Source organism: Podarcis melisellensis, assembly GCF_964234715.1.
Source record: "Podarcis melisellensis genome assembly, chromosome: 5".
Classification (NCBI taxonomy): domain Eukaryota; kingdom Metazoa; phylum Chordata; class Lepidosauria; order Squamata; family Lacertidae; genus Podarcis; species Podarcis melisellensis.
In genome coordinates this window covers 47,364,060-47,383,545 of record NC_138537.1, presented here as the reverse complement: position 1 = coordinate 47,383,545, position 19,486 = coordinate 47,364,060, and the positions used below count along the sequence as shown (strand labels likewise).

At 44.2% G+C, this 19,486-nt stretch overlaps 1 protein-coding gene across 1 annotated transcript in view; it reads left to right on the top strand.

Moving 5' to 3' along the window:
- Positions 1-18,973, top strand: part of XPNPEP1 (X-prolyl aminopeptidase 1) — a 35,135-nt gene extending 16,162 nt beyond the window's left edge. Inside the window, exons 6-21 of the mRNA XM_081912112.1 lie at positions 340-432; positions 1,217-1,360; positions 1,641-1,736; positions 3,281-3,362; positions 4,061-4,271; positions 5,621-5,710; positions 5,976-6,026; positions 6,898-6,956; positions 8,465-8,542; positions 9,679-9,750; positions 12,398-12,458; positions 13,143-13,212; positions 14,339-14,512; positions 15,823-15,899; positions 16,871-16,969; positions 17,648-18,973. Coding sequence (XP_081768238.1) covers positions 340-432; positions 1,217-1,360; positions 1,641-1,736; positions 3,281-3,362; positions 4,061-4,271; positions 5,621-5,710; positions 5,976-6,026; positions 6,898-6,956; positions 8,465-8,542; positions 9,679-9,750; positions 12,398-12,458; positions 13,143-13,212; positions 14,339-14,512; positions 15,823-15,899; positions 16,871-16,969; positions 17,648-17,776 — 1,586 coding nt within the window. The 3' untranslated portion in view covers positions 17,777-18,973. The remainder of the gene's footprint in view (positions 1-339; positions 433-1,216; positions 1,361-1,640; positions 1,737-3,280; positions 3,363-4,060; positions 4,272-5,620; positions 5,711-5,975; positions 6,027-6,897; positions 6,957-8,464; positions 8,543-9,678; positions 9,751-12,397; positions 12,459-13,142; positions 13,213-14,338; positions 14,513-15,822; positions 15,900-16,870; positions 16,970-17,647) is intronic.
- The last annotated feature ends 513 nt before the right edge of the window (positions 18,974-19,486 follow it).

Genomic DNA, 19,486 nt, shown 5'->3' with positions numbered 1-19,486 from the left:
CACAGCACAAGGTTATGGGGCCACAGAGGGAAGTGAGCAGTGAAGAAAAGAAATCATTTTTTAGCCTTTAGCTGCCCAAGAGGTGTGTGGCTTGGCCAAAATTGCATTCCGGCCAAATAGGGAGGCCTGGTGGGCTGGGGGTTCCCCACCGCTGATGCTAATTCCATCTCTGGCACTGCAGTCTTGCTTGGGGTTTGGGTATGCATTTCTGCACTTAAATTTGGTTATAAACCGCTGTGTTGAGGTTTACTGCTCCCTGGTCTAGTGATCAAGGTCTCCATGCTTGTGTTCCTTTTCGTTAAACTTTGCAATTTCTCTTGAATTCTTTCTTGTCTTCAGGTCTGAAGAACACTCCCGCGCAGGAGGACTGGCTTGTGAGTGTTCTCCCAGAGGGTTCCAAAGTTGGAGTAGATCCTTTCATCATTCCAGCAGGTTAGTTTGCCCTTAAATGCCTTCTGATTTGTGTAAATGGTTAGATTCTCCTGACCCGTGCTGCTTCACCACTCAGCATCAAGGGGTTGGCTCTAACCAGGGTAGTTGAACTTGTCCTTAAACCTTTTCTCTGCCACAAGGTAGTTGGGGGGGGTAGGGAGGCTGATGTTTTTCCAAGGAGGCAGTGAGATATCCTGATTATTCAAGAAGGAGGTGGATTGGTTGCCCTATCCAGTTTCAACTGCAAATGAATCTAGCAAACTTTTCAGTTGGGACTTTTCAGAAGGTCACAGGAATCTGTTCCCCCCAAATCTGGTTAATGGCAATATTTTTACTACTTTCCCTCTACAATCCCACAGTGGTTTGTAAGCTAACCATTCATCTCCAGTTTCTTCTTCAAAACCATAAGGCGTAAAAACTTTAAAAATGAAATGTGATACGTTTCTGGTCCAAAGTTTTCTGATGAAAGTCTAGGGTTTAGTTGACCCTAACAGGAGAAGTTCTCGTTCCCTAATTCTCGTTGTAATGTACAGAACATGCACACACAATTTTGCTCAGTTTTTAAATTGATTTTATATTTCATGAATGCAAATGGTGAGGTTCTCAATAAAATACTTTTTAAGAAATGCAGCGGATAAATGATTCTGTTACCAACCCATGTGTTTAGATGTGTACTATATCCCCCACCTTTCTGCTTACACAATGTCACTTCACAGGGAAAGCTAGCAGGCTGGGGATCTCAACAGCAGCATCCTTCTTACGTCACTCTTTCTGTCATTCCCAGATCAGTGGAAGAGGATGTCCAAAGTTCTGAATAGTGCTGGCCATACTCTTGTGCCTGTCAAAGACAACCTAATTGATGTCATATGGACAGATCGACCACCACGGCCTTGCAAACCCTTGATGACTCTAGGCTTGAACTATACAGGTTAGCGGGATCCCAGTCACGTCCGTAAGAATGTTGTTGATAATGAAATGACAATCTCGATAGGCTCCCCATTGAATTGCATATCGGGCAGAGGTACTGTGTGTGTGGAAAGGATGAGACAAGTCCGGCCGCAACCATCATTTAATATCCCTAAAAGCATCTGAGATGAATTGGGCATTGAACATAAACAGCACCTGTGTGTAGATAAAAGAACTGCTTTGTTACATTAACCCTAGAGAATTTGGCCGGATTAAGTTCTCGCTTTCATTGCATGATGCAGGGATCAGCTGGAAGGACAAGATCACAGCCCTGCGGGGGAAAATGGCTGAGAGGAAGGCTCCGTGGTTTGTGGTGACCGCCTTGGATGAAGTGGCTTGTGAGTACAAGTATCCTGTTTCCTTTAGCATTGTTCAATTCCATGTTCGTCATCTACTCAGAAATCTCTACGCAGCTGGAAATGAGAAACCCTGCAGCATCCCCAGGGGTCAGTAGGACTGTTGGTCAATTTGGACAATAGAAGTCTGTCCCGGTGTCATCTTTGGAACGTAGAGATTTCAGTTGCTGGCTGTTAACTGGTCAATGGCAAGGAGCCTTGCGCCATTTCCAGGAGGGCTGCTGCTGGGCTCAGTATTACTAATTACCACGAATGGTTGGAGCAACCATCTTGTGCTGCACTTGTGGGTAGCTGCTGCCTGCTCACAGTCTGCTACCACTTAGTTCCCAAATACCCACCAAGCACAGCTGAGGAGCAGCCAGGAGCCCAGTAAAGTGCAAAACAGGAAGTGGCATGTTTGCCTATTGGGAGCTAATGGGGCCCAAAGGATAACACGTTGGATTTGATCTGGGGAAACTGCTTGGTAGGCTGTGGGCTTGTTAGTGGCCTGCTTTCTGCAGGGCTTTGCTGCGCAAGTAAGTTCATAGTGGCAAACATGCTTGCACACCCTCACCAAGCAGAGTTGAACTCCCTGCCCATCATCAGAATGACTGCCGGGGCTGGTGGTGTAGAAAAATGCTTGTGATCTCCTCTCTGGGAGCCTGGCTTGGCTTAGTGTGATATGTGAGTCCCATCTCAGTCTCTAGAGACAGATGTGAGTAATTCCTGGATTTTACATTTTTAATAATAAGGAGCGAGCCCGCTGAACCATTGGATGTTCTTTTGTTTTCGTTTATAATCCCAGGTGTATCTCGCAACCTGCACAGCACCTTGATTACGTTCCTTATCTCTTCCTGCACTTGGTCACAAGACTGAAACCAATGCAGACTTTATGGTTTTAATACCAGCCATGTCCCCTCTCCACCATCCCACGCCTCCTGCTTTGCTTCCCTCATCTTCCAGCCCGATAAAGCGATCTGGAGACCTCACTATTTTGTGGGTGGTCCTAATAAATATAGGGTCCCGCTGTGGATTTTCTACTTTTTCCTTATGGTCCAACTTTGCTTCCTTTGTACTTCCTTTGTTTTATTTTCTTGTTACCAAAAGATCTTCCTTGTGCGTAGTCTGGACTTCTAATGCCATCTTGTGGCAAAAGCCTCTTATTGTTCATTTAAGTGGTTGTGTTGCATTTCACTATGGATGGTGCTTCCCTACTGCTTTCTTTAAAAAAAGAAAGTACAGTGGTACCTCGGGTTACAGACACTTCAGGTTACAAAGGCTTCAGGTTACAGACTCCGCTAACCCAGAAATAGTACCTCAGGTTAAGAACTTTGCTTCAGAATGAGAACAGAAATTGCGCAGCAGCGGCACGGCAGCAGCAGCAGCAGGAGGCCCCATTAGCTAAAGTGGTGCTTCAGGTTAAGAACAGTTTCAGGTTAAGAACAGACCTCCAGAACGAATTAAGTACTTAACCCGAGGTACCACTGTAATGTTGAATTTTAATCAGGTTTGTGACACCGTCTTCTCCTTCCTTTTTTTTTTTTTAGGGCTCTTTAATCTCAGAGGCTCAGATGTTGAGTACAACCCGGTTTTTTTTGCTTACGCCATCATAGGAGCCAATACAATCAGGTAATGGAAACGGAGGCTTTCTCATTTATTTTGCTCACAGTTACTCTGATGGTCAACATGTGTATATATTTTCCTTTAAGAAACTGATTGGCTGAGTGGGCAAAGACTTCAGGTCTTTAAAAGCAATAGGCTGCAGCCTCTGAAGGGGGAGGAATGGCTGTGGTGCTTGCCTAGGGGTGGCACTGCACTCACTGGGAAAGAAATAGGCAGCAGTGAAGTCTGGGGAACTTTGAGTAGACAGCAGCCCCACAAGGCAGCTGTACCTGCAGAGATATTACTGTCCATCTAGATCTCCCCTGACCTCGGTGCCACCTCACTCTTCTCCTTCCTATGGTAGCACTACCATATGTTTTTCACCTATAAGAAAGTCTGTGCCCAGATTACCAGTACCCTGCTACTGAGACCTGGAGAGCCAGCCAGCATGGTGTAGTGGTTAGAGTGTTGGACTAAGGCCTGGGAGACCGGGGTTCAAATCCCCACTTGGCCATGAAGGGTGACCTTGGGCCAATCACTAAGGATTGTTGTAGGGATTGAAATGAGGAGGCGGAGAACCATGTACGGCACCTTGATCTCTTTGGCAAAAAGGTGAGATGCAAATGCAATAAATAAAACGTTGTTCAGTCATTCACTCTTTATTTAATTGTGTGTCCCGCAAGGCTCAGGCTGCTTTTCTCTATCTCTCCAATATATTCCTCTAGGTTGTTCATTGATGGCGATCGCATGTCCGACCCAGGCGTGAGAGAGCATCTGTTGCTGGACTCTGCTCAGGACCCTGAGTTCAGCATCCAAGTGCTGCCTTACGACTCCATCCTGACTGTTCTGAAGTCCATCTGCGACACCCTTTCTCCCCACGAGAAAGTTTGGCTCAGTGACAAAGCCAGCTATGCCCTGACCCAGGCCATCCCCAAGGTCCGTAGGCTTTGGCAAGGCAGCAAATTCCTCTCACTCCCCCCCCCCCCCAGCTCAGGTCTGCCGCTGTGCACTTCCACTCGGGACGGATGCTTCCAAGCTTCCTTCCGTGTGGGGCTGTTGCAGGCCTCTTGTCCTCTGCTGCAACATGGCTTTGAAACCCAAGCCAAGCTCTCCATGGGTTGCTGTGGCAGGAGGAAATGACTAACTCATTAAAAGAATTTATCTGAAAGAGTGTCAGATTAGAATAAGGCAGGGATTTGGAGAAAAAAAAAATTGGCCCTGCAGCAAAAAAAACTACTTTTGTGGATTGGGCTGGAAAACATTCTAGTAGAGAGGAATAAAGAGGTTTTGTTCTCATCGTTTTGTTGGGGGACGGCGACACAGCAGCCTCTTCTGGCTTTCTGTGGGGAGGCTGTGACAAAACGCACCGTGAGACTTACTCTTATCCCATGTGAGGCATTTTTCTTCTTCACCTGTATGTAGAACATGAATATAGAAACCTCCATTAGCTAGAGCAGTGGTAGTTCTTGTGGTGCCTTCAAGATGGCGTTGGACTCCAACTCTCCTCATCCCTGGCCATTGGCCATGGTGGTGGGGGCTCATGGGAGTTGGAGTCCAACCACACGTAGAAGGCACTCCACCGGCTACCCTGGGCTGCAGGAGCATGCCTACTGTGTGAAATGGGCTCTTCTTTTTCTTTTTGCTTTCTGTACTGTGTTACATACCTAACACAGAGTGCAAGAAGATTCTAAGGTACTTTTAGTTCAGTGTCACATGTATATGGCAGTGTTTTGGCACAGTCCGCAATGTTCTTTGAGACCAGACTTCGCCCTGCTTCCTGCTCAGCTCATAAAGTGGCTTGCACAGAGCTGGAGACTTTCCAGAGAGAGCCATATGCAGAGGTGTGTCCGCTTCATGGAATCATAGAATTGTAGAGGGACCTCACAGATAATCTAGTCCAGCCCCCTGCAATGCAGGAATCCTATCTAAATACGTAGATCCATGGAATTGTAGACTTCAGATGGACCATCTCTTGAAGGGCTTAGAACTGTCTGAGCAGAATCGAGGGGAAATGACTGGAAAAGGTGCAGGAAAGGGCATGCAAAATGATCTGGTGGTCCCTTGTAAGGAAAGGCTGCACTTTGCCTTTCATGCAGACAGAAGATGATAAAGGATGCTCTTGGCTTGCATGCACCCTTTCTGTCTGGTCCCTGAGGCTTGGAAGGATACGAAGATGTAGCTAGCCCACTTCAGCGTAGTCTTAATGGCCAGACAACTCCAGGGCCAGCAGGCAGTTTGGGCTCCTTGCCAAATTGTATCTTTTCTTTTTTTCTTTTTTGTCTTAGGCTCACCGCTACCTCACCCCCTACACTCCCATATGCATTGCAAAAGCTGTGAAGAATGCAGCGGAGTCAGAAGGCATGAGGAGAGCTCACGTAAGTGATCTGCCCAGTTTAGTGGCTCTTTTCTGTTTCAGAGCTGCAAATTATTAATTCTACTGAACTCTGCAATAGTTTTTGCAGAGTGCAGAGTGAAGTGCAGAAGTTTCTGCTTGGAAGTAGAAATGTCATCTTTTTGCTGCTGCCTACTAATATATTCCTTCCATTAAAATGTTTGTGGCCAATTTTTCAGTGGGTTATTCCATACAGGTGTATTTCATTAATCCCTTTACCTTGTTTCTTCTTTTCCTTTTATTAACAGATTAAGGATGCTGTGGCCTTGTGTGAGTTATTTAACTGGCTGGAGAAGGAGGTATAGTTTTATAGATTTTTACTGAGAGAAGACTGTTACTGTATAATAGAAGATTGCATGAATATAAGCTTTAGTATTGCTCATGGTAACTACTGATTACCATGGCCTAGAGGGACGGAGAAAGCCACTGAGACTTTTAGGGGCTGTGAGGGCTGTTCATATTTCCACCTTGAGAGGAAATGATGACTTTTGGAGACTGTTTTTGCTTGCCTTGTGTGATTGAAAGAGGAATGGTGAATGATTGGCTTGCATACAGGAGAAAAATCATGGCAGAGGTTGCCATAGTAGAATGTTACTGGAAAGCATCTTCTGTTTTTTTATATGCTATATTGGTTTTCTCACAATGGCCATGTTCAGATATCACACTAAACTATGGTGCTTAGCACTACGTGAATGGGCCTGCGTTAGCCTCAAACACTTCCCCCTCGCTCTGCTTTTCCAGTGCAGCCACATGCAGGGTATCAGAAGCTTTTGCTGCTGTTTGCCACCAATCACAGCTTAGTGGAATGTCCAAACTCAAACAAACTGTGTCTAGTCTTAACCGTGGTTTATTGAAAGAAGTCAACTTATGAAATCAAACTATAAAGCTGGTTTCAATATAGCATAGTTAAGATTAACCACACGTTTAAGTTTTCCAAGGTAACACTGATATTCAATAGCTGTAGTCTACTGAGGAGAAACCAAGTCCCGTTGGTTTAGCCACTGCTAATGTCGTTGAGCCCTGATATTGATGCCCAAGGATAGCATGGAGGGATGGGGAGTCAACAGTGGCCTCTAAGGGAAAAGAGAGGGTGACTGGGCAAGATCCCATGAAGGCTACAACATGCTGTGTTTCCATTGTTGTTTACCAGGCTGCAATCTTTTCTATTAGGTTCCCAAAGGGAATATTACTGAAATAACAGCAGCAGACAAAGCAGAGGAGTTCCGTAGGTAAGAAGAAAGACAGATGTGGGCAATCTCTGGGTCATTATAGTCACTGAAGTTTTATATAGACTTTGGGGAGGCTTTTATTTGTTTTATTGGGAGGCTGCGGTAAGAAGCGGTCCGACTTCCAAGGCAGGCAGTTTAAAGAAGAGCAAACCTTTAGGAACATAAGAGCATCGGAAGAGCCTGTTGGCTCAACCTCACAGTGAATAGCTAGATAACTTTGAGGAAAGCCACAAGCAGGACCTGAGCATAAGAGACTCTCTTCTCCCTCAGTTTTCAGCACCTGGCATTCACAGGTGTGGCTGCCTCCTGGAGGCAGGATTGCCAGCATGGCTAGGAGCCATGGATAGACTGATCCTTCATTAATTTGCCCAACCTTCTTTTAAAGCCATCCAAGATGGTGGACGCTACTGCCTCCTGTGGGAGTGAGTTTAACTAAGTGCTGCATGAAAAAGTACAGTGGTACCTTGGGTTTCATACGCTTCAGGTTACAGACTCCGCTAACCCAGAAATATTACCTCGTGTTAAAAACTTTGCTTCAAGATGAGAACAGAAATTGTGCAGTGGTGGTGCAGCAGCAGCAGGAGGCCCCATTAGCTAAAGTGGTGCTTCAGGTTAAGAACAGTTTGTACTTTCACTGTACTTTCATTTGCTTGTCCTGAATCTTCCAACATTTGGCTTGATTGGATGTCCACAAATTGTTTTGAGAGAGGGTCCATGTCCTGCATAATTTCATGATCAAACTATTGCTTTGTCTTCTCCTTGTTTGTCTTGCCTGGTTTCATACCTCTGTCTTAGACAAGCTCAGAACAATATTATGCAGTTCTTGGCCTTCAGGCTTATTCATCACATAGAATACTGTGCATGTCATTTTGGGCAAGCAATGTGAACCCTGTATCTAAGACCAGATTGGCAAACTTGGCTAGGGAGTCTGCTGTGCATGATGTGGGGAAAGTACACCAACTCAATATGTTTCAGTACTCCAGCTGATACCTTTTTGGATGAACCAAGCAGGGGGTATAGAGCAAGCTCTGGTTTGAGATCATCACTAGTCCAGTTCCCAATCTTCTTTTTTGGGTGGTAAAATAGGAAGCTTCTTTATAACACATCATCACACCATTGGTCCACCTAGTGCAATATTTTCTATACAGAACTGCAGTGTGTCTCCAAGTTTTTAGAGGGCATTCCCAACCTTACCTGCAGATGCTGGGATTGAACCTGGGACCTTCTGCATGAAGAGCATATGCTCTACCACTGAGCTACAGCCCTTCCCCATACTTTAGGTGTGATGTTCATTGTCTTGCTAGAACAACCTGAGCAAGTTTTGGCCCAAATGGTTAATCGAGACAAATTGCAGGAAGACTTGCCAGGGTGATCATGAATGATGAAATCTCAATGAAGGGCAATGACAGAAAATGAAAACCTTTGTTCTCATCCTTTGAGAGGCAGGATGTCTCCTTGCTGTAGAAGTTCTAAATGACCTTTGCTCATGAAATTTCTCTTTTTTCCAGCCAGCAAGAGAACTTTGTCGACTTGAGCTTTGCTACAATATCAAGCACAGGCCCAAACGGTGCTATAATTCACTACAAGTAAGTAAGAGCAACAGAGTTCTTGCACTGCACACTTCACTACATAGTTGGAAGAACCTAGAGCACCATCATGCTAGTGTATCGCTGCTTAGTCTAGTTTAGGAAATGTTTGCTACTGTTAACCTTCAAGTTGGCTTCTATGACCAAATCTTTTCTCCAGGATCCCATTGCACTTGGTGTGGTCCCCATCTGAGGCTTAACAGAACTTCAGGGAATCACGTCAGTTGATGTTATTTTCCATCTAGTGATATAAAGAGAGTTTGTGGCTGAAGCAGCAGAACAATGTATCTTGTTCCATAACCATCTACTGTGGATGTCCAAATTGTTTTCAGGCGGTTGGCTTCATGAAGATCGGTTGTCCCTGTTTGGCTAGCTTCCTGTTTTTTCCAAAGTTACTAATGAGAGAGTTTGAGGGGTGGAGTCATTGTGGAGGGCTCAGGTTATTTGCTGCTGCAGAATGCAGAGACTAGAGGATTTCCTTTTGTCCTTTACAAGTTTCTCAGGGATTGCATCATGTTGAGGCTGGAAATGGTTTTTTTTTTAAAAGAAAAGATCTTGACATCCACTGATTCAGTGAAAAGTTTAACCTTGTCCCAAAGTGCAGCTTTCAGTGCAAAAACTGATAACTGTGCAGAATTTAGCACAACCCTAGTTGAAATAATGGTTGAATGAAGTGCAAATACATGCAAATACTTTACTTTATCTATATATTTTTTTGAAGTGTTGGAATATTTCTTGGTGGCTCATAGACCTGTCTCCTGTCAGCTGTAGAATTTTCAATAGAGAATCATGTGATCAACAAGTAGGTGTAGATAACAAGCTCTTCCAGCCTTCTGATCGTCATTGTGAATGTGCTTCCACCACAAAATATTGTAATTCTATTCAGCCTCTTATATAAGTTAGAATAGTAAACACATGCTGTACAATGCTGAAGATGCCCTCAGACACATGATGCTGACCTAAATGGGCAGCTGATTTGATCCAACAATCCATGAAAATTTACTAAGGACAAATACACTCGGCCCAGAGTTCATAATTAAATTGTATAATTGAAGGAAGAACTTGTAATTCAGTCTGTTTTCACTTGCTGGTTTCAATGAAAAGGTGAGACAAATCATTTTTCTTTTCTTGAATAGGCCTACACCTGAGACAAATAGGACTTTATCCATGAATGAAATCTACCTCCTGGATTCTGGGGCTCAGTACAGGTAAATGAAGCTTATAGGCTACTTCGCATTGGTGAACCTACACTAAATCAAATCCCACCTCAGATATAGATTTGGTATGGAAAAAGACACAGCCTTATACTATACTTGTTTAAGATAAACACCATGGAGAAAATATGAGTCATAGCAATATTATCCTGGCAAGTTGGGGGCTGTGCAGTTGCCTTTTGCTCTGAAATAGTGCTATTTCACATACAGTATCATTTTTTATTTAAGCTTAGAGTGAGTGGCTTGCTTAAGGCAACCTAGTGTGCTTGCAGAGGTGAGATTCAAAAGCTGGGGACTTACAGAAGTGCATAGTTTCTTAGGCACAGCAGCATTAAGATGAAAACTATTTTGTTCAGCAAGGAATGGAGCGGAACTGATCTGTGGAACAGTTCTTCTTTAGAACTGGGATGGGGAACTTGTGGCCCTCGAGATGTTGTTGGACTACAACTCCCATTATCCTTGACCATTGGCCGTGCTGGCTGATGGGAACTGGAGTCCCATAGCACCTGAAGGGTCACAGGTTTTCCCTTCCTGGCTTTAGAGGCTTGGCATTTTGGTTTTTTTGAAATTTTAATGGCCCCCTGAATGGGAACTGTGTGGATAAAACTTGTACAATGAGAGCCTTCTTCTCAGGCAGCCTAATTATCGACTTCCTCGGTGCCACATTGTGAAGCAGTCACTTGTATATAATGAGTTATGCATCCATGACATTCCCTAGGCTGTGGGGCAGCAGGGCTGAACTGGCTGATGTTGCAAAGTTAACTCGAGTGTTTTTAAAGTCATGTGCTAGGGCAGAGTGCCTGGAGAGAGACTTTGCACAAATCCGCCCCCCCAGGGGGAAGTTCTCAGGGTCCTGCTTAACACCTTGTGAAGTAGAGATGAAGTAGGCTTCCTTGGTCAGCGATCCCAACCCATTAGATAGAATTTCTTGATGAACCTACTTTGCACCGGGGCCATCTAATGAAATTAAGTGTGCATTGCACTTTCTGACCTCCCAACTTTCAGACTCTCAAGGATTTTCCACTGTACCTGCCTTTTTCTTTTCTTCCCCATTTTTTTAAACAGTGTTGCTTAACACCCAGCCTGCAGAAGAAGTTCTGGAGAACTTGAAATATTTGCTCACTCCTTTGGGACAGAGTAGAGGAGTTATGCAGGGGTCCTGATAGCTTCTAACCCCCATGGATCAATAGAAATCCTGCTTGACTGGCTTTGAATACTTCCCCAAGCACTGCTCACATTCTCTCCAACTCGCTTTCCATAGTGTTGTCCTCAGAAGGTTGATTTTTGTTCCTTTGTGCTTCATGCACAGAGCTGCAGGATGCACATTTTGCCCTGATTTTTATTGGATTGGCAGGATTTATTTCCCTTGTTTTTGTTGGTTTGACGTAAGGAAGTGTGTCCTGCTTTTCTCATCCTCTGAAACATGCCCCACAGTACCAAATTATGTATCATTTATGAAACATAGCATCCCAGAGCCTTGAGTTGCATCCAGTGACTTCAGTTTGTACACTGGCAGAGCTAGCTGGGGGGGGGGGGGAGGGAGCAGAGGTCGTTTAGTACAATCTCTTGTGCTGGAGCCAAATCCTTTGTACCTCAGCTTTCCGAACAGCTTGCCCTGTGCAGAGACAACAATGCAGATGGTTATCCAGATTGGAATGTTCCATAAGCAGAGAGCAGAAGGAACCAACGGACACCAGCGCCGGGATAGCTGGAGGGATAACAGAATAGATTTGTAGGAAGAGAGTTCATTTCCTCTGAGCTACAGTTACAGATTCCGCTTGACATCTCTCCAGTGGCCTTGCAGTCTGTGAAAGCTTACTTGAGCATGCATTAACTAGAGAAAAGTTGGGATAGGGCTGGAGCCATTTTATAGAAGCTGCTCCCTTTAAAAAACAGCATAAGTAAATAGATTATACTTTGAGGTGTGGCAGAAGACACCTGGGTGTCCATTGGCTAGGTGATACCTTATTTCAGGAGTGCGGGAGAAACCATCTGCTTTGGGGGTCTCTAATTGTGAGATCTCTTGCTAGCAGGTTTGGAAGGTCACAGCTGCCACAACCAATTACCCGTCTTGTTATTCCACCCTCTGTAGGCATACCTTGTCCTTCCCCTGCCCAGTGAACTTCTGCCCGTTGATTGCTATTTCTGCACTTTAGATTCCAGTAAGAAGGATGAGGCCCACAGAATATCTCGCTGTGTGAGCTGATTGGTGGGCAATGGTCTCCTGGCGTTTCCATGAGGAAATCTTGACCTGTTTCATAGCCTATTTTGCTGCGACTCAGCAAGACCAGCAATGCCCATTCTTGTTATAGCTGAGCCTTACCCACTGCAGAACACTTGGAAGAAGCTCACAAAATTTTGCACTAGGCTGGCTATAGCTTAAAGTATATTCTTGACTTTTCCGGGAAGTGCCATAGCTCAGTGTTAGAGCATCTGCTTTGCCTGCTGAAGATCCCAGCTTCCGTCCCCAGGATATCCAGGCAAGACAGGGAGAGACTCCTGCCTGAAACCCTCGGGAGTTGTTGCCAGTCAGGGTAGACATCACTGAACTGAGCTCAGACTCGGTATAACGCAACAGCCTATGCCTCCACCTTTCTCTTTCGATAGTTAGAATATGTTTTTCTCTTTCTATTTTTGGAAGGGATGGAACTACAGATGTGACAAGGACAATGCATTTTGGCACCCCAACAGCTTATGAAAAGGTATGCAAGAATTCGGGTTTCATCGTTGATTCTCCCCAAACAGGTTGCCTTAGGCAATTTTAGATACAATAAGCACTGTAGGTTTGTTTGTGTGCAGATTTCACTTACTACAAGGACCGTGAGATGATCAAGTAGCTCTGCTTGACACCAACCCTCCCCCCTGAAAGTCAAGGGTGGCCTTTTTGTCCCTGGGCACCTGCAGCAACTCTCCCTCTTTATCGGTCCTGGTTTCATCCCTCCCCCCTTTGTATCTATCCATTGGGAACCTTTTGGATATTCAGTTTTGTGGCATTGTTTTTTCATAATCAAAACCACCTGAATATTTATAGAAGCAGCGTTTTCTCCAAAGGGGTTGGGGTGGGGCAGATGTTCTGGATGCCAATGTGTACAAGAGCCAATTAAAACATCTGGTGTGTAGTCCATATGTAAGCTGAACATCTAAGTTCTGACCACTGCTAGAAATTGCCCTTTATTTCACCCCTCCCTCCCTGTACACACACACATCTTAGGGAGATGAGATATACACTGGTCGCTTTTACTATCAAACTGAGCTGCTGCTTCAAATATATTGGCAGACCCCAGTCCAGAATTTTTTATGCACTTGTTCTAGGTTGCAAGTGACTCGTGGGCCAGGCCTTCCAATGCCTGGCTCTGTTTTGCTCATCATCTTCCCTTTCCTTCCAGGAGTGTTTTACCTATGTGCTGAAGGGTCACATAGCTGTCAGTGCAGCCGTATTCCCCAACGGGACCAAAGGTTGGTCAGTTTCCTTTTCCTCTTCCTCAGCTGCAGTGGCACTCGGAATCATATTTGCGTTTTCTCTGTTATCTAATCATCAGGCCTTCACGAGGGAAGGGTTTAACGATGTGGAACTACATACCTGTGTAAAAGTAACTTAGGATGAATAGAATTGCCACAGACCCAGATAAAGTATATATACAATCTAAAGAAACTTAAAACTAAAATTGAATATTTCCCTAGCAAATCACAACAATTCCCCTTTAAAAATGGGGTTCCTGTTTTAACATGTTAAGTAAAATAAAATTGACACCTGAAGTTTAAGCCTGAATAAAATTATATGGGACCTGAATGAAAGAGTGTTAAGAAACTTAGGAACACAGGAAGCCATCTTCTTTCTGTGGAGTCAGACCATTGGTCCATTCAGTTCAGTATTGTCTGCTCTGACTGGCTGGCAGCTATCTAGGATTCCAGGCAGAATTTTCTCCCAGCCCCGCCTGAGGATGAGGGGGGTTGGGGTGGCCTTGGGACGCAATGTCAATACTCAAGCCCTGAGCTATGGCCTCTTTCCCCTCAATTTACAATTCTGAATCTCTCAGGCAAGACGCAACATTATCCCTTTAAAAAAATGAATAAATTATGCAGATAAAAGGGGTATCTGTATTGTTCCCTCAGCATAGTGCACAAAAGGAAAGGACACGATTATCTACACATCACACAATGGTCAATTGCTTTATCTGAGAAACTAACTAAGAGAGTACATGCCCCAATGATGCGACTGATACGGATGATTTTGCTGAAATACGTCATCCCTTTATAAAGTATCCAACTGAACTCTCTGATGACTAGCATCCACTACATATGCATATAGATTTATGGGGAAATTTGTTGTATGAATTAGTTTTTGTTCTGGGGGAGTGGGAAACCAATTGTTTGGATAATATTATGGTCATGCTTAAATCCTGTTTCCAAAGGTGGTTTGTTTTTTTTAAAAAATAATAGTATATAAAGGACAGCATAAAGTTGTATGCACATCTTTTTCAACCTGCAAGTTCAGGATATGACTGTCAGAAATAAGGCTGCTTGCTTTCTGCTCAGCTTGTTAATATATTGTGGACCTGCAACTTCCTTTTGTGTCTTGTAGGTCACCTCCTGGACTCCTTTGCACGCTCTGCACTGTGGGACCAAGGCTTAGATTACCTGCATGGCACAGGACACGGAGTTGGGGCTTTCCTAAATGTCCATGAAGGTCCATGTGGCATTAGCTACAAAACCTTTGCAGATGAACCTCTGGAAGCCGGGATGATTGTTTCTGATGGTAATTAATTTATTCCCATTGACTCATGACTCTTGCTACATGAACTAGTGTCTTCTGCCTCTTTGGCTTTTAATATAAGAATTTCATGTGATCCTCTTGGCTCTCTAGGTTGTTGTTTCTGGGAAAGAATGGGAGGGTGGCACCTCTCCAGTCCTTAAATATCAACATTGGTTATATTAATACGTAGCATTTATATAGTGCTTGCAAGTGTCCAAATATATTTGAATCATGGACTCATAGAATTGTAGAGTTGGAAGGGACCACAAGAGTCATGTGGCCCAACCTCTTGCAATGCAGGAATTATTTGCCCAATGTGGGGCTCAAACTCGTGTCCCTCAGATCAAGAGTCTCATGCTGTACTGACTGAGCTACCAGTTTGCATGCATTGATCTCAATAACCCTTACATTCCTGTATGGTAGCTCAGTATTATCATCATATCAGGAGCAGCTTGCCCAGTGGGGCATCAAACAGGCTTTTAACACCTCCTAGCCACCCTCCTCCTGGTAAGCATCAGTAACTCCATGATGAAATGAAAAAGAAACAGTTAAACAAACAAGAAATTAGACCCGCTTTGAGGAGGAAGGAAGTCTATTAGAATAGAATAACAATCGAAAATTGAAAATAGGGTAACATAAGTCCGTGTGTAAGAGCTTTCAGATTTATGGTTATTTGTTTGTCATTTGTTTTGTGTTTTATTTTTAGTTTGTTTCTTAAGTATCATGTTTTTATGTGTTGTAATAAAAAGTTAATAAAAAGCATAATAAAATAAAGTAAAGTAACTCCATCTCCAGGAAGCTGCTGCTCTGAACTACTCTTGCATCATTTTATAGATGAGAGCCTGAGAAATGGTGCCTGGGCTCACCTAGCAGTGAGTGAGATTTGAGGCAGGGATGTCCCTTAGCTGTTACGGCAGCTATTTGTCAGCCCAGGATGTATGCATTAAGGTCTGATTTTACTGGCACAAGCATTCAGTAGATTTGGTGCACATTATCTCTTGTCTGCCATGTGAATTTTGTGGGGTTTTCAGGCAATATTGCTGTTCAAGGGCTTTGGTTCTGCTCCTGCATTAAAAAATCATCCATCCTGGTTTCCTTTCTTACGGTGCTGGGATTTTCACCCCCAAGTGCTGCCTCACCAATGCAGCTTCTGTGATCAAGCCATAGAAGAAGCCTTTACTGCCTTTCTCTACGAAAGGTGTAGATATGTCTTTGGGTGTGATATGGAAGATTCTTTGAACTCCAAAATCTTCAGGTTGCTTGAACCCTAACCCTAACCCTAACCCTAACCCTGGCTAACTTTGTCTCTGCAGAGCCTGGTTATTATGAGGCTGATGCTTTTGGGATCCGAATAGAAAACGTTGTCATTGTCGTTCCTGTTAAAACCAAGGTGAGAAGTTCCTTTGCATGTCTGAGAGGAGTAATGCCTCCTTACTGTGACTTGTGAGCACAATGTCTTTCCAATGGGGAGTGAACCTGCCTTCCAAATGTCGTTGGCCATCATGGTCCATCGTCCCTTACAACTGGCCATGCTGGCTGGGCTGATGACACTTGGAGTCCTCCAGCATCTCAAGGGCTATGGGTTCCCCACCAATGATTTCAAAGCCACAGCTTTTCCATCCTTGCAGTGCTTGGTGGTTTCTGCTGTCCTGGAAGCTGAAACATAACTTTGGAAAGTATCCTTAATCTTCTATTAACTTTCCTAGTTGCTGATGAAAGGGAGTTTTTATGTAGGAATGACAAACGTAAGAGAACATTGGGTTGAAACATGGTGTTTGGCACAAGATGGCCAACCTTCACATTAGGACCTTCAGTAGTGTTCAAACTTTTTTCAAAGAGGGCCAGATTTGATGAAGTGAAGGGCTGTGAGGGCCGACCAAAGGGCCAGCCTTTTTTTAGGATTGAAGTTTTTTTTATGATTTTACCCCAAACTTGTTGAGCTCTTTTTAGGATTGAAGTTGTTGAGGTTTTTAAAAGGATTTTACCCAGGAAATAAACTGCCACAGGGGCCAGATTAAACCGACTGGCGGGCTGGATTACGCCCCCAAAATGGACTTTAGACATGCATTACGTTACTTGACCGAAAACATTTTTATAAAAGTGGTGAGAACAAATCTAAAGTCAATTTTATGCACCAGGGACAGTTCTCCAGAGGGATGGATAACATGTCTGGATTTGCTTAGTTAAACTTTCTCAGAATATACCCTTAATGCCACTGTTCTCCAGTTTTCTGTCATCTCATGAGAGTTGGAGAACACCAGAATGGGGAAGGCTGCAATATAGGAAATCTCTGATGGTGAGAGGGGCACTTTTACTCAGCTAGAAGCTTTCTCCAATGACCAGAATATTTTATCTCCGTAGTATAACTTCAGCAACAGAGGGAGTTTGACGTTTGAGCCTTTGACCCTGGTTCCCATTCAAACCAAAATGATAGATGTTGATTTGCTAACTCCAAAAGAGGTAAGGAAAATAATAACTGTGTTGTAAAACTTGAGACTTTTACTGTGAGGACTTGAAATGCTTGGTTTTCTTCCCCCTCATTTCCAGACAGACCAGGTCTTGATGAAAACCTCCATCTTAGTACTTAGCTGTCTTAGTTTTTACAGCCAAACCTGTCGTGGTCTATTGCCAAACTTGATAGGATGATAATACAAGTGGCACCGTGGTTATTTTGGGGATAGAAGGTGGGAAGGGGAACACCCAGATTGGCAAATATTTCAGGAACTGAGTATATATCAGCTGAAATTCGGGGGCATTTTGCCATTGAGATTGTTCTCTAGTGAGGCATTCATAGGTATCTTATACTTGCCATGAAATCAAGAGCTGAAATTTAAAGGCAGCTTTTCTCTGCGCATCATGGTAGAGGGCATGGCTAGCTGCCTGGAACACTGAACCTTCCATGCTGCAGCATTTTGTTGCGGGTTCAGCTTGCCCTCACAATTGCCGTTGACCTCCATCCCTCCAAAAGTGATGCACAAGGGACTACTGTATTCAGCTGCACTTCCCCATAGACATCAGTACACAAAGGGCTGCTCTTCACTTTAACTATTTGAGCTTTTTAGACATATATAGTCCCTTCCCCCCTTGCAAGTAGCATTCACAGTGGCTGGAGATCAAGGCACTCTCCTTTCTCTTTAGTGCGACTGGGTGAACGAGTACCACAGAAAATGCCGAGAGGTGGTCGGGGCAGAGCTCGAGCGACAAGGACGGCAAGAAGCTCTCCGGTGGCTCATTAGGGAAACGGAGCCCATCTCCAAGATGCACTAACAGCCGTGCACGTTCTCTTTGTGTGTCTATGTGCGTTTCTGCGAGAAAGTCATTCCTTTTTACAATTGCAAGTGCAGTATTGGTTCGGCTTTACAATAATATACCATGCCTGGGGAGGGAGAGTGCAGTGGGGGGAATGTGAAAACCCTTTCATATCGGTCAGGAGAGAACTTGGTGCTGGGGCTGGGTGGGATTGAATATTTTTTGGGGTGGGGAGGGGATTTCTTTCCTTGTGATTCTTTTATTATTATTTTCTTGATAATGAGCAAAAATAAATTGGGAGCTATGGAGTCTGTATCTTACGGAGAAGATGGGTCAGTGGAGAAGAACAGGAGGTCACTGAAAACTTGCTGAATCACTGGATTCTATTGTTTATGCAACCGCCAAGCTTGTGCAGCTGACTGAAAACTACCTGGGAAGTGTGCAACGTGATGCAAGTTACTGGTTGCGATGTCCTGCCAAAGCACTACAGAGAACAGGGCTATGCATCAGGTGGAGATGCGTAGTAAAACGGGTCTCCTGTAGGGGCTTGAGAACAGGTGTTCCCAAGGACCCTGTACTGAAAACTTCCAAAGCCTTGCTTTTCTGCATTTTGCACCTCTCAGAAATGCAGCTCAGAGCAAGTTCACATGTACACAGTGACTGCAGCATCGTGTTATCTCTTGGCTGCTGTGAGGTCCCCCCCCCCCCCAGCTCAGTCCTGTGCATGTCTACTCTGAAGAAAGTTCCACTGTGCTCAGTGGGTCTTACTTCCAGGTAAATGCACAAAGTTTGCTGCCACAGAAGAGAATGTCCAGATAGTCCTGGCTTACCTTGAGCAAAACTATTTTTCAATGGATGCGGTTGTGTGTCATTGAGCAATAAGTGATGGGGAAAGGTACCTTCTTCTACAAACCAGCCCCGACTTGCAGCGTCTGTAAGTTGCTTCTTGTGATGAAAATCGTTTTGGACACCTGCAGTGTTTAAGCATGCGGTATAATGCAATGGTAGCCACTTGGGTTTTTGTCCCCCCCCCCCAGCTCTGAGGGTGTGGGCTCCTGGGTGTGACCATTAAGCAAACATTTAGTGTTGAGGATGGAGAATGTTGAAAAGCAGCCTTGATTGTTTTGAGTGAACCTTTTACACGGCTAGGAACATGTCTTTGCTCTACCCACAGTCAAAATCTGGAAGTGCCAATAAACATCATATACTTCTTTACTGCTGTGTCCAATTTCACAGATTTCTAAAATCCCACAAATGCACCCCAAATTTCTGCAATGGGAGCACGCTGTGGACTCTTAGGCATTTTTTCTTAATTTAATGCAGTCTGATTGAACAATGTGAGAAGCTTTGGAGGCGGGAGTAAGGGCTTTAGTCTTCCTTAGGATCAGAGATCTGAATGTGGGCTGTCTACTCTTTCACTCACGGATTAGAGTGGACACGTAAAAGTTAGATCTAGTTTGTTTATTTGTTAACATTGTTAACTCACCATTCTCCAAAGAGCTCTGGGGGTTCTGTCAAGTCCATCCTTCAATCCAATGATATAAACCAGGTAGCTCTTAATATTTCTGCAAAAAAAGTGTTTCAACTGGGAAGTTGGTGCTGAATTGCTCTTGCCTTGGGCCACTGAACAAATATTCAACATCAAAACTCTACTCCATTCCAGCCAACGGGGAGTGCCAGGACAGAGCACACCCACCCCCACCCACAGGTAAACGGGGGAAACAACTT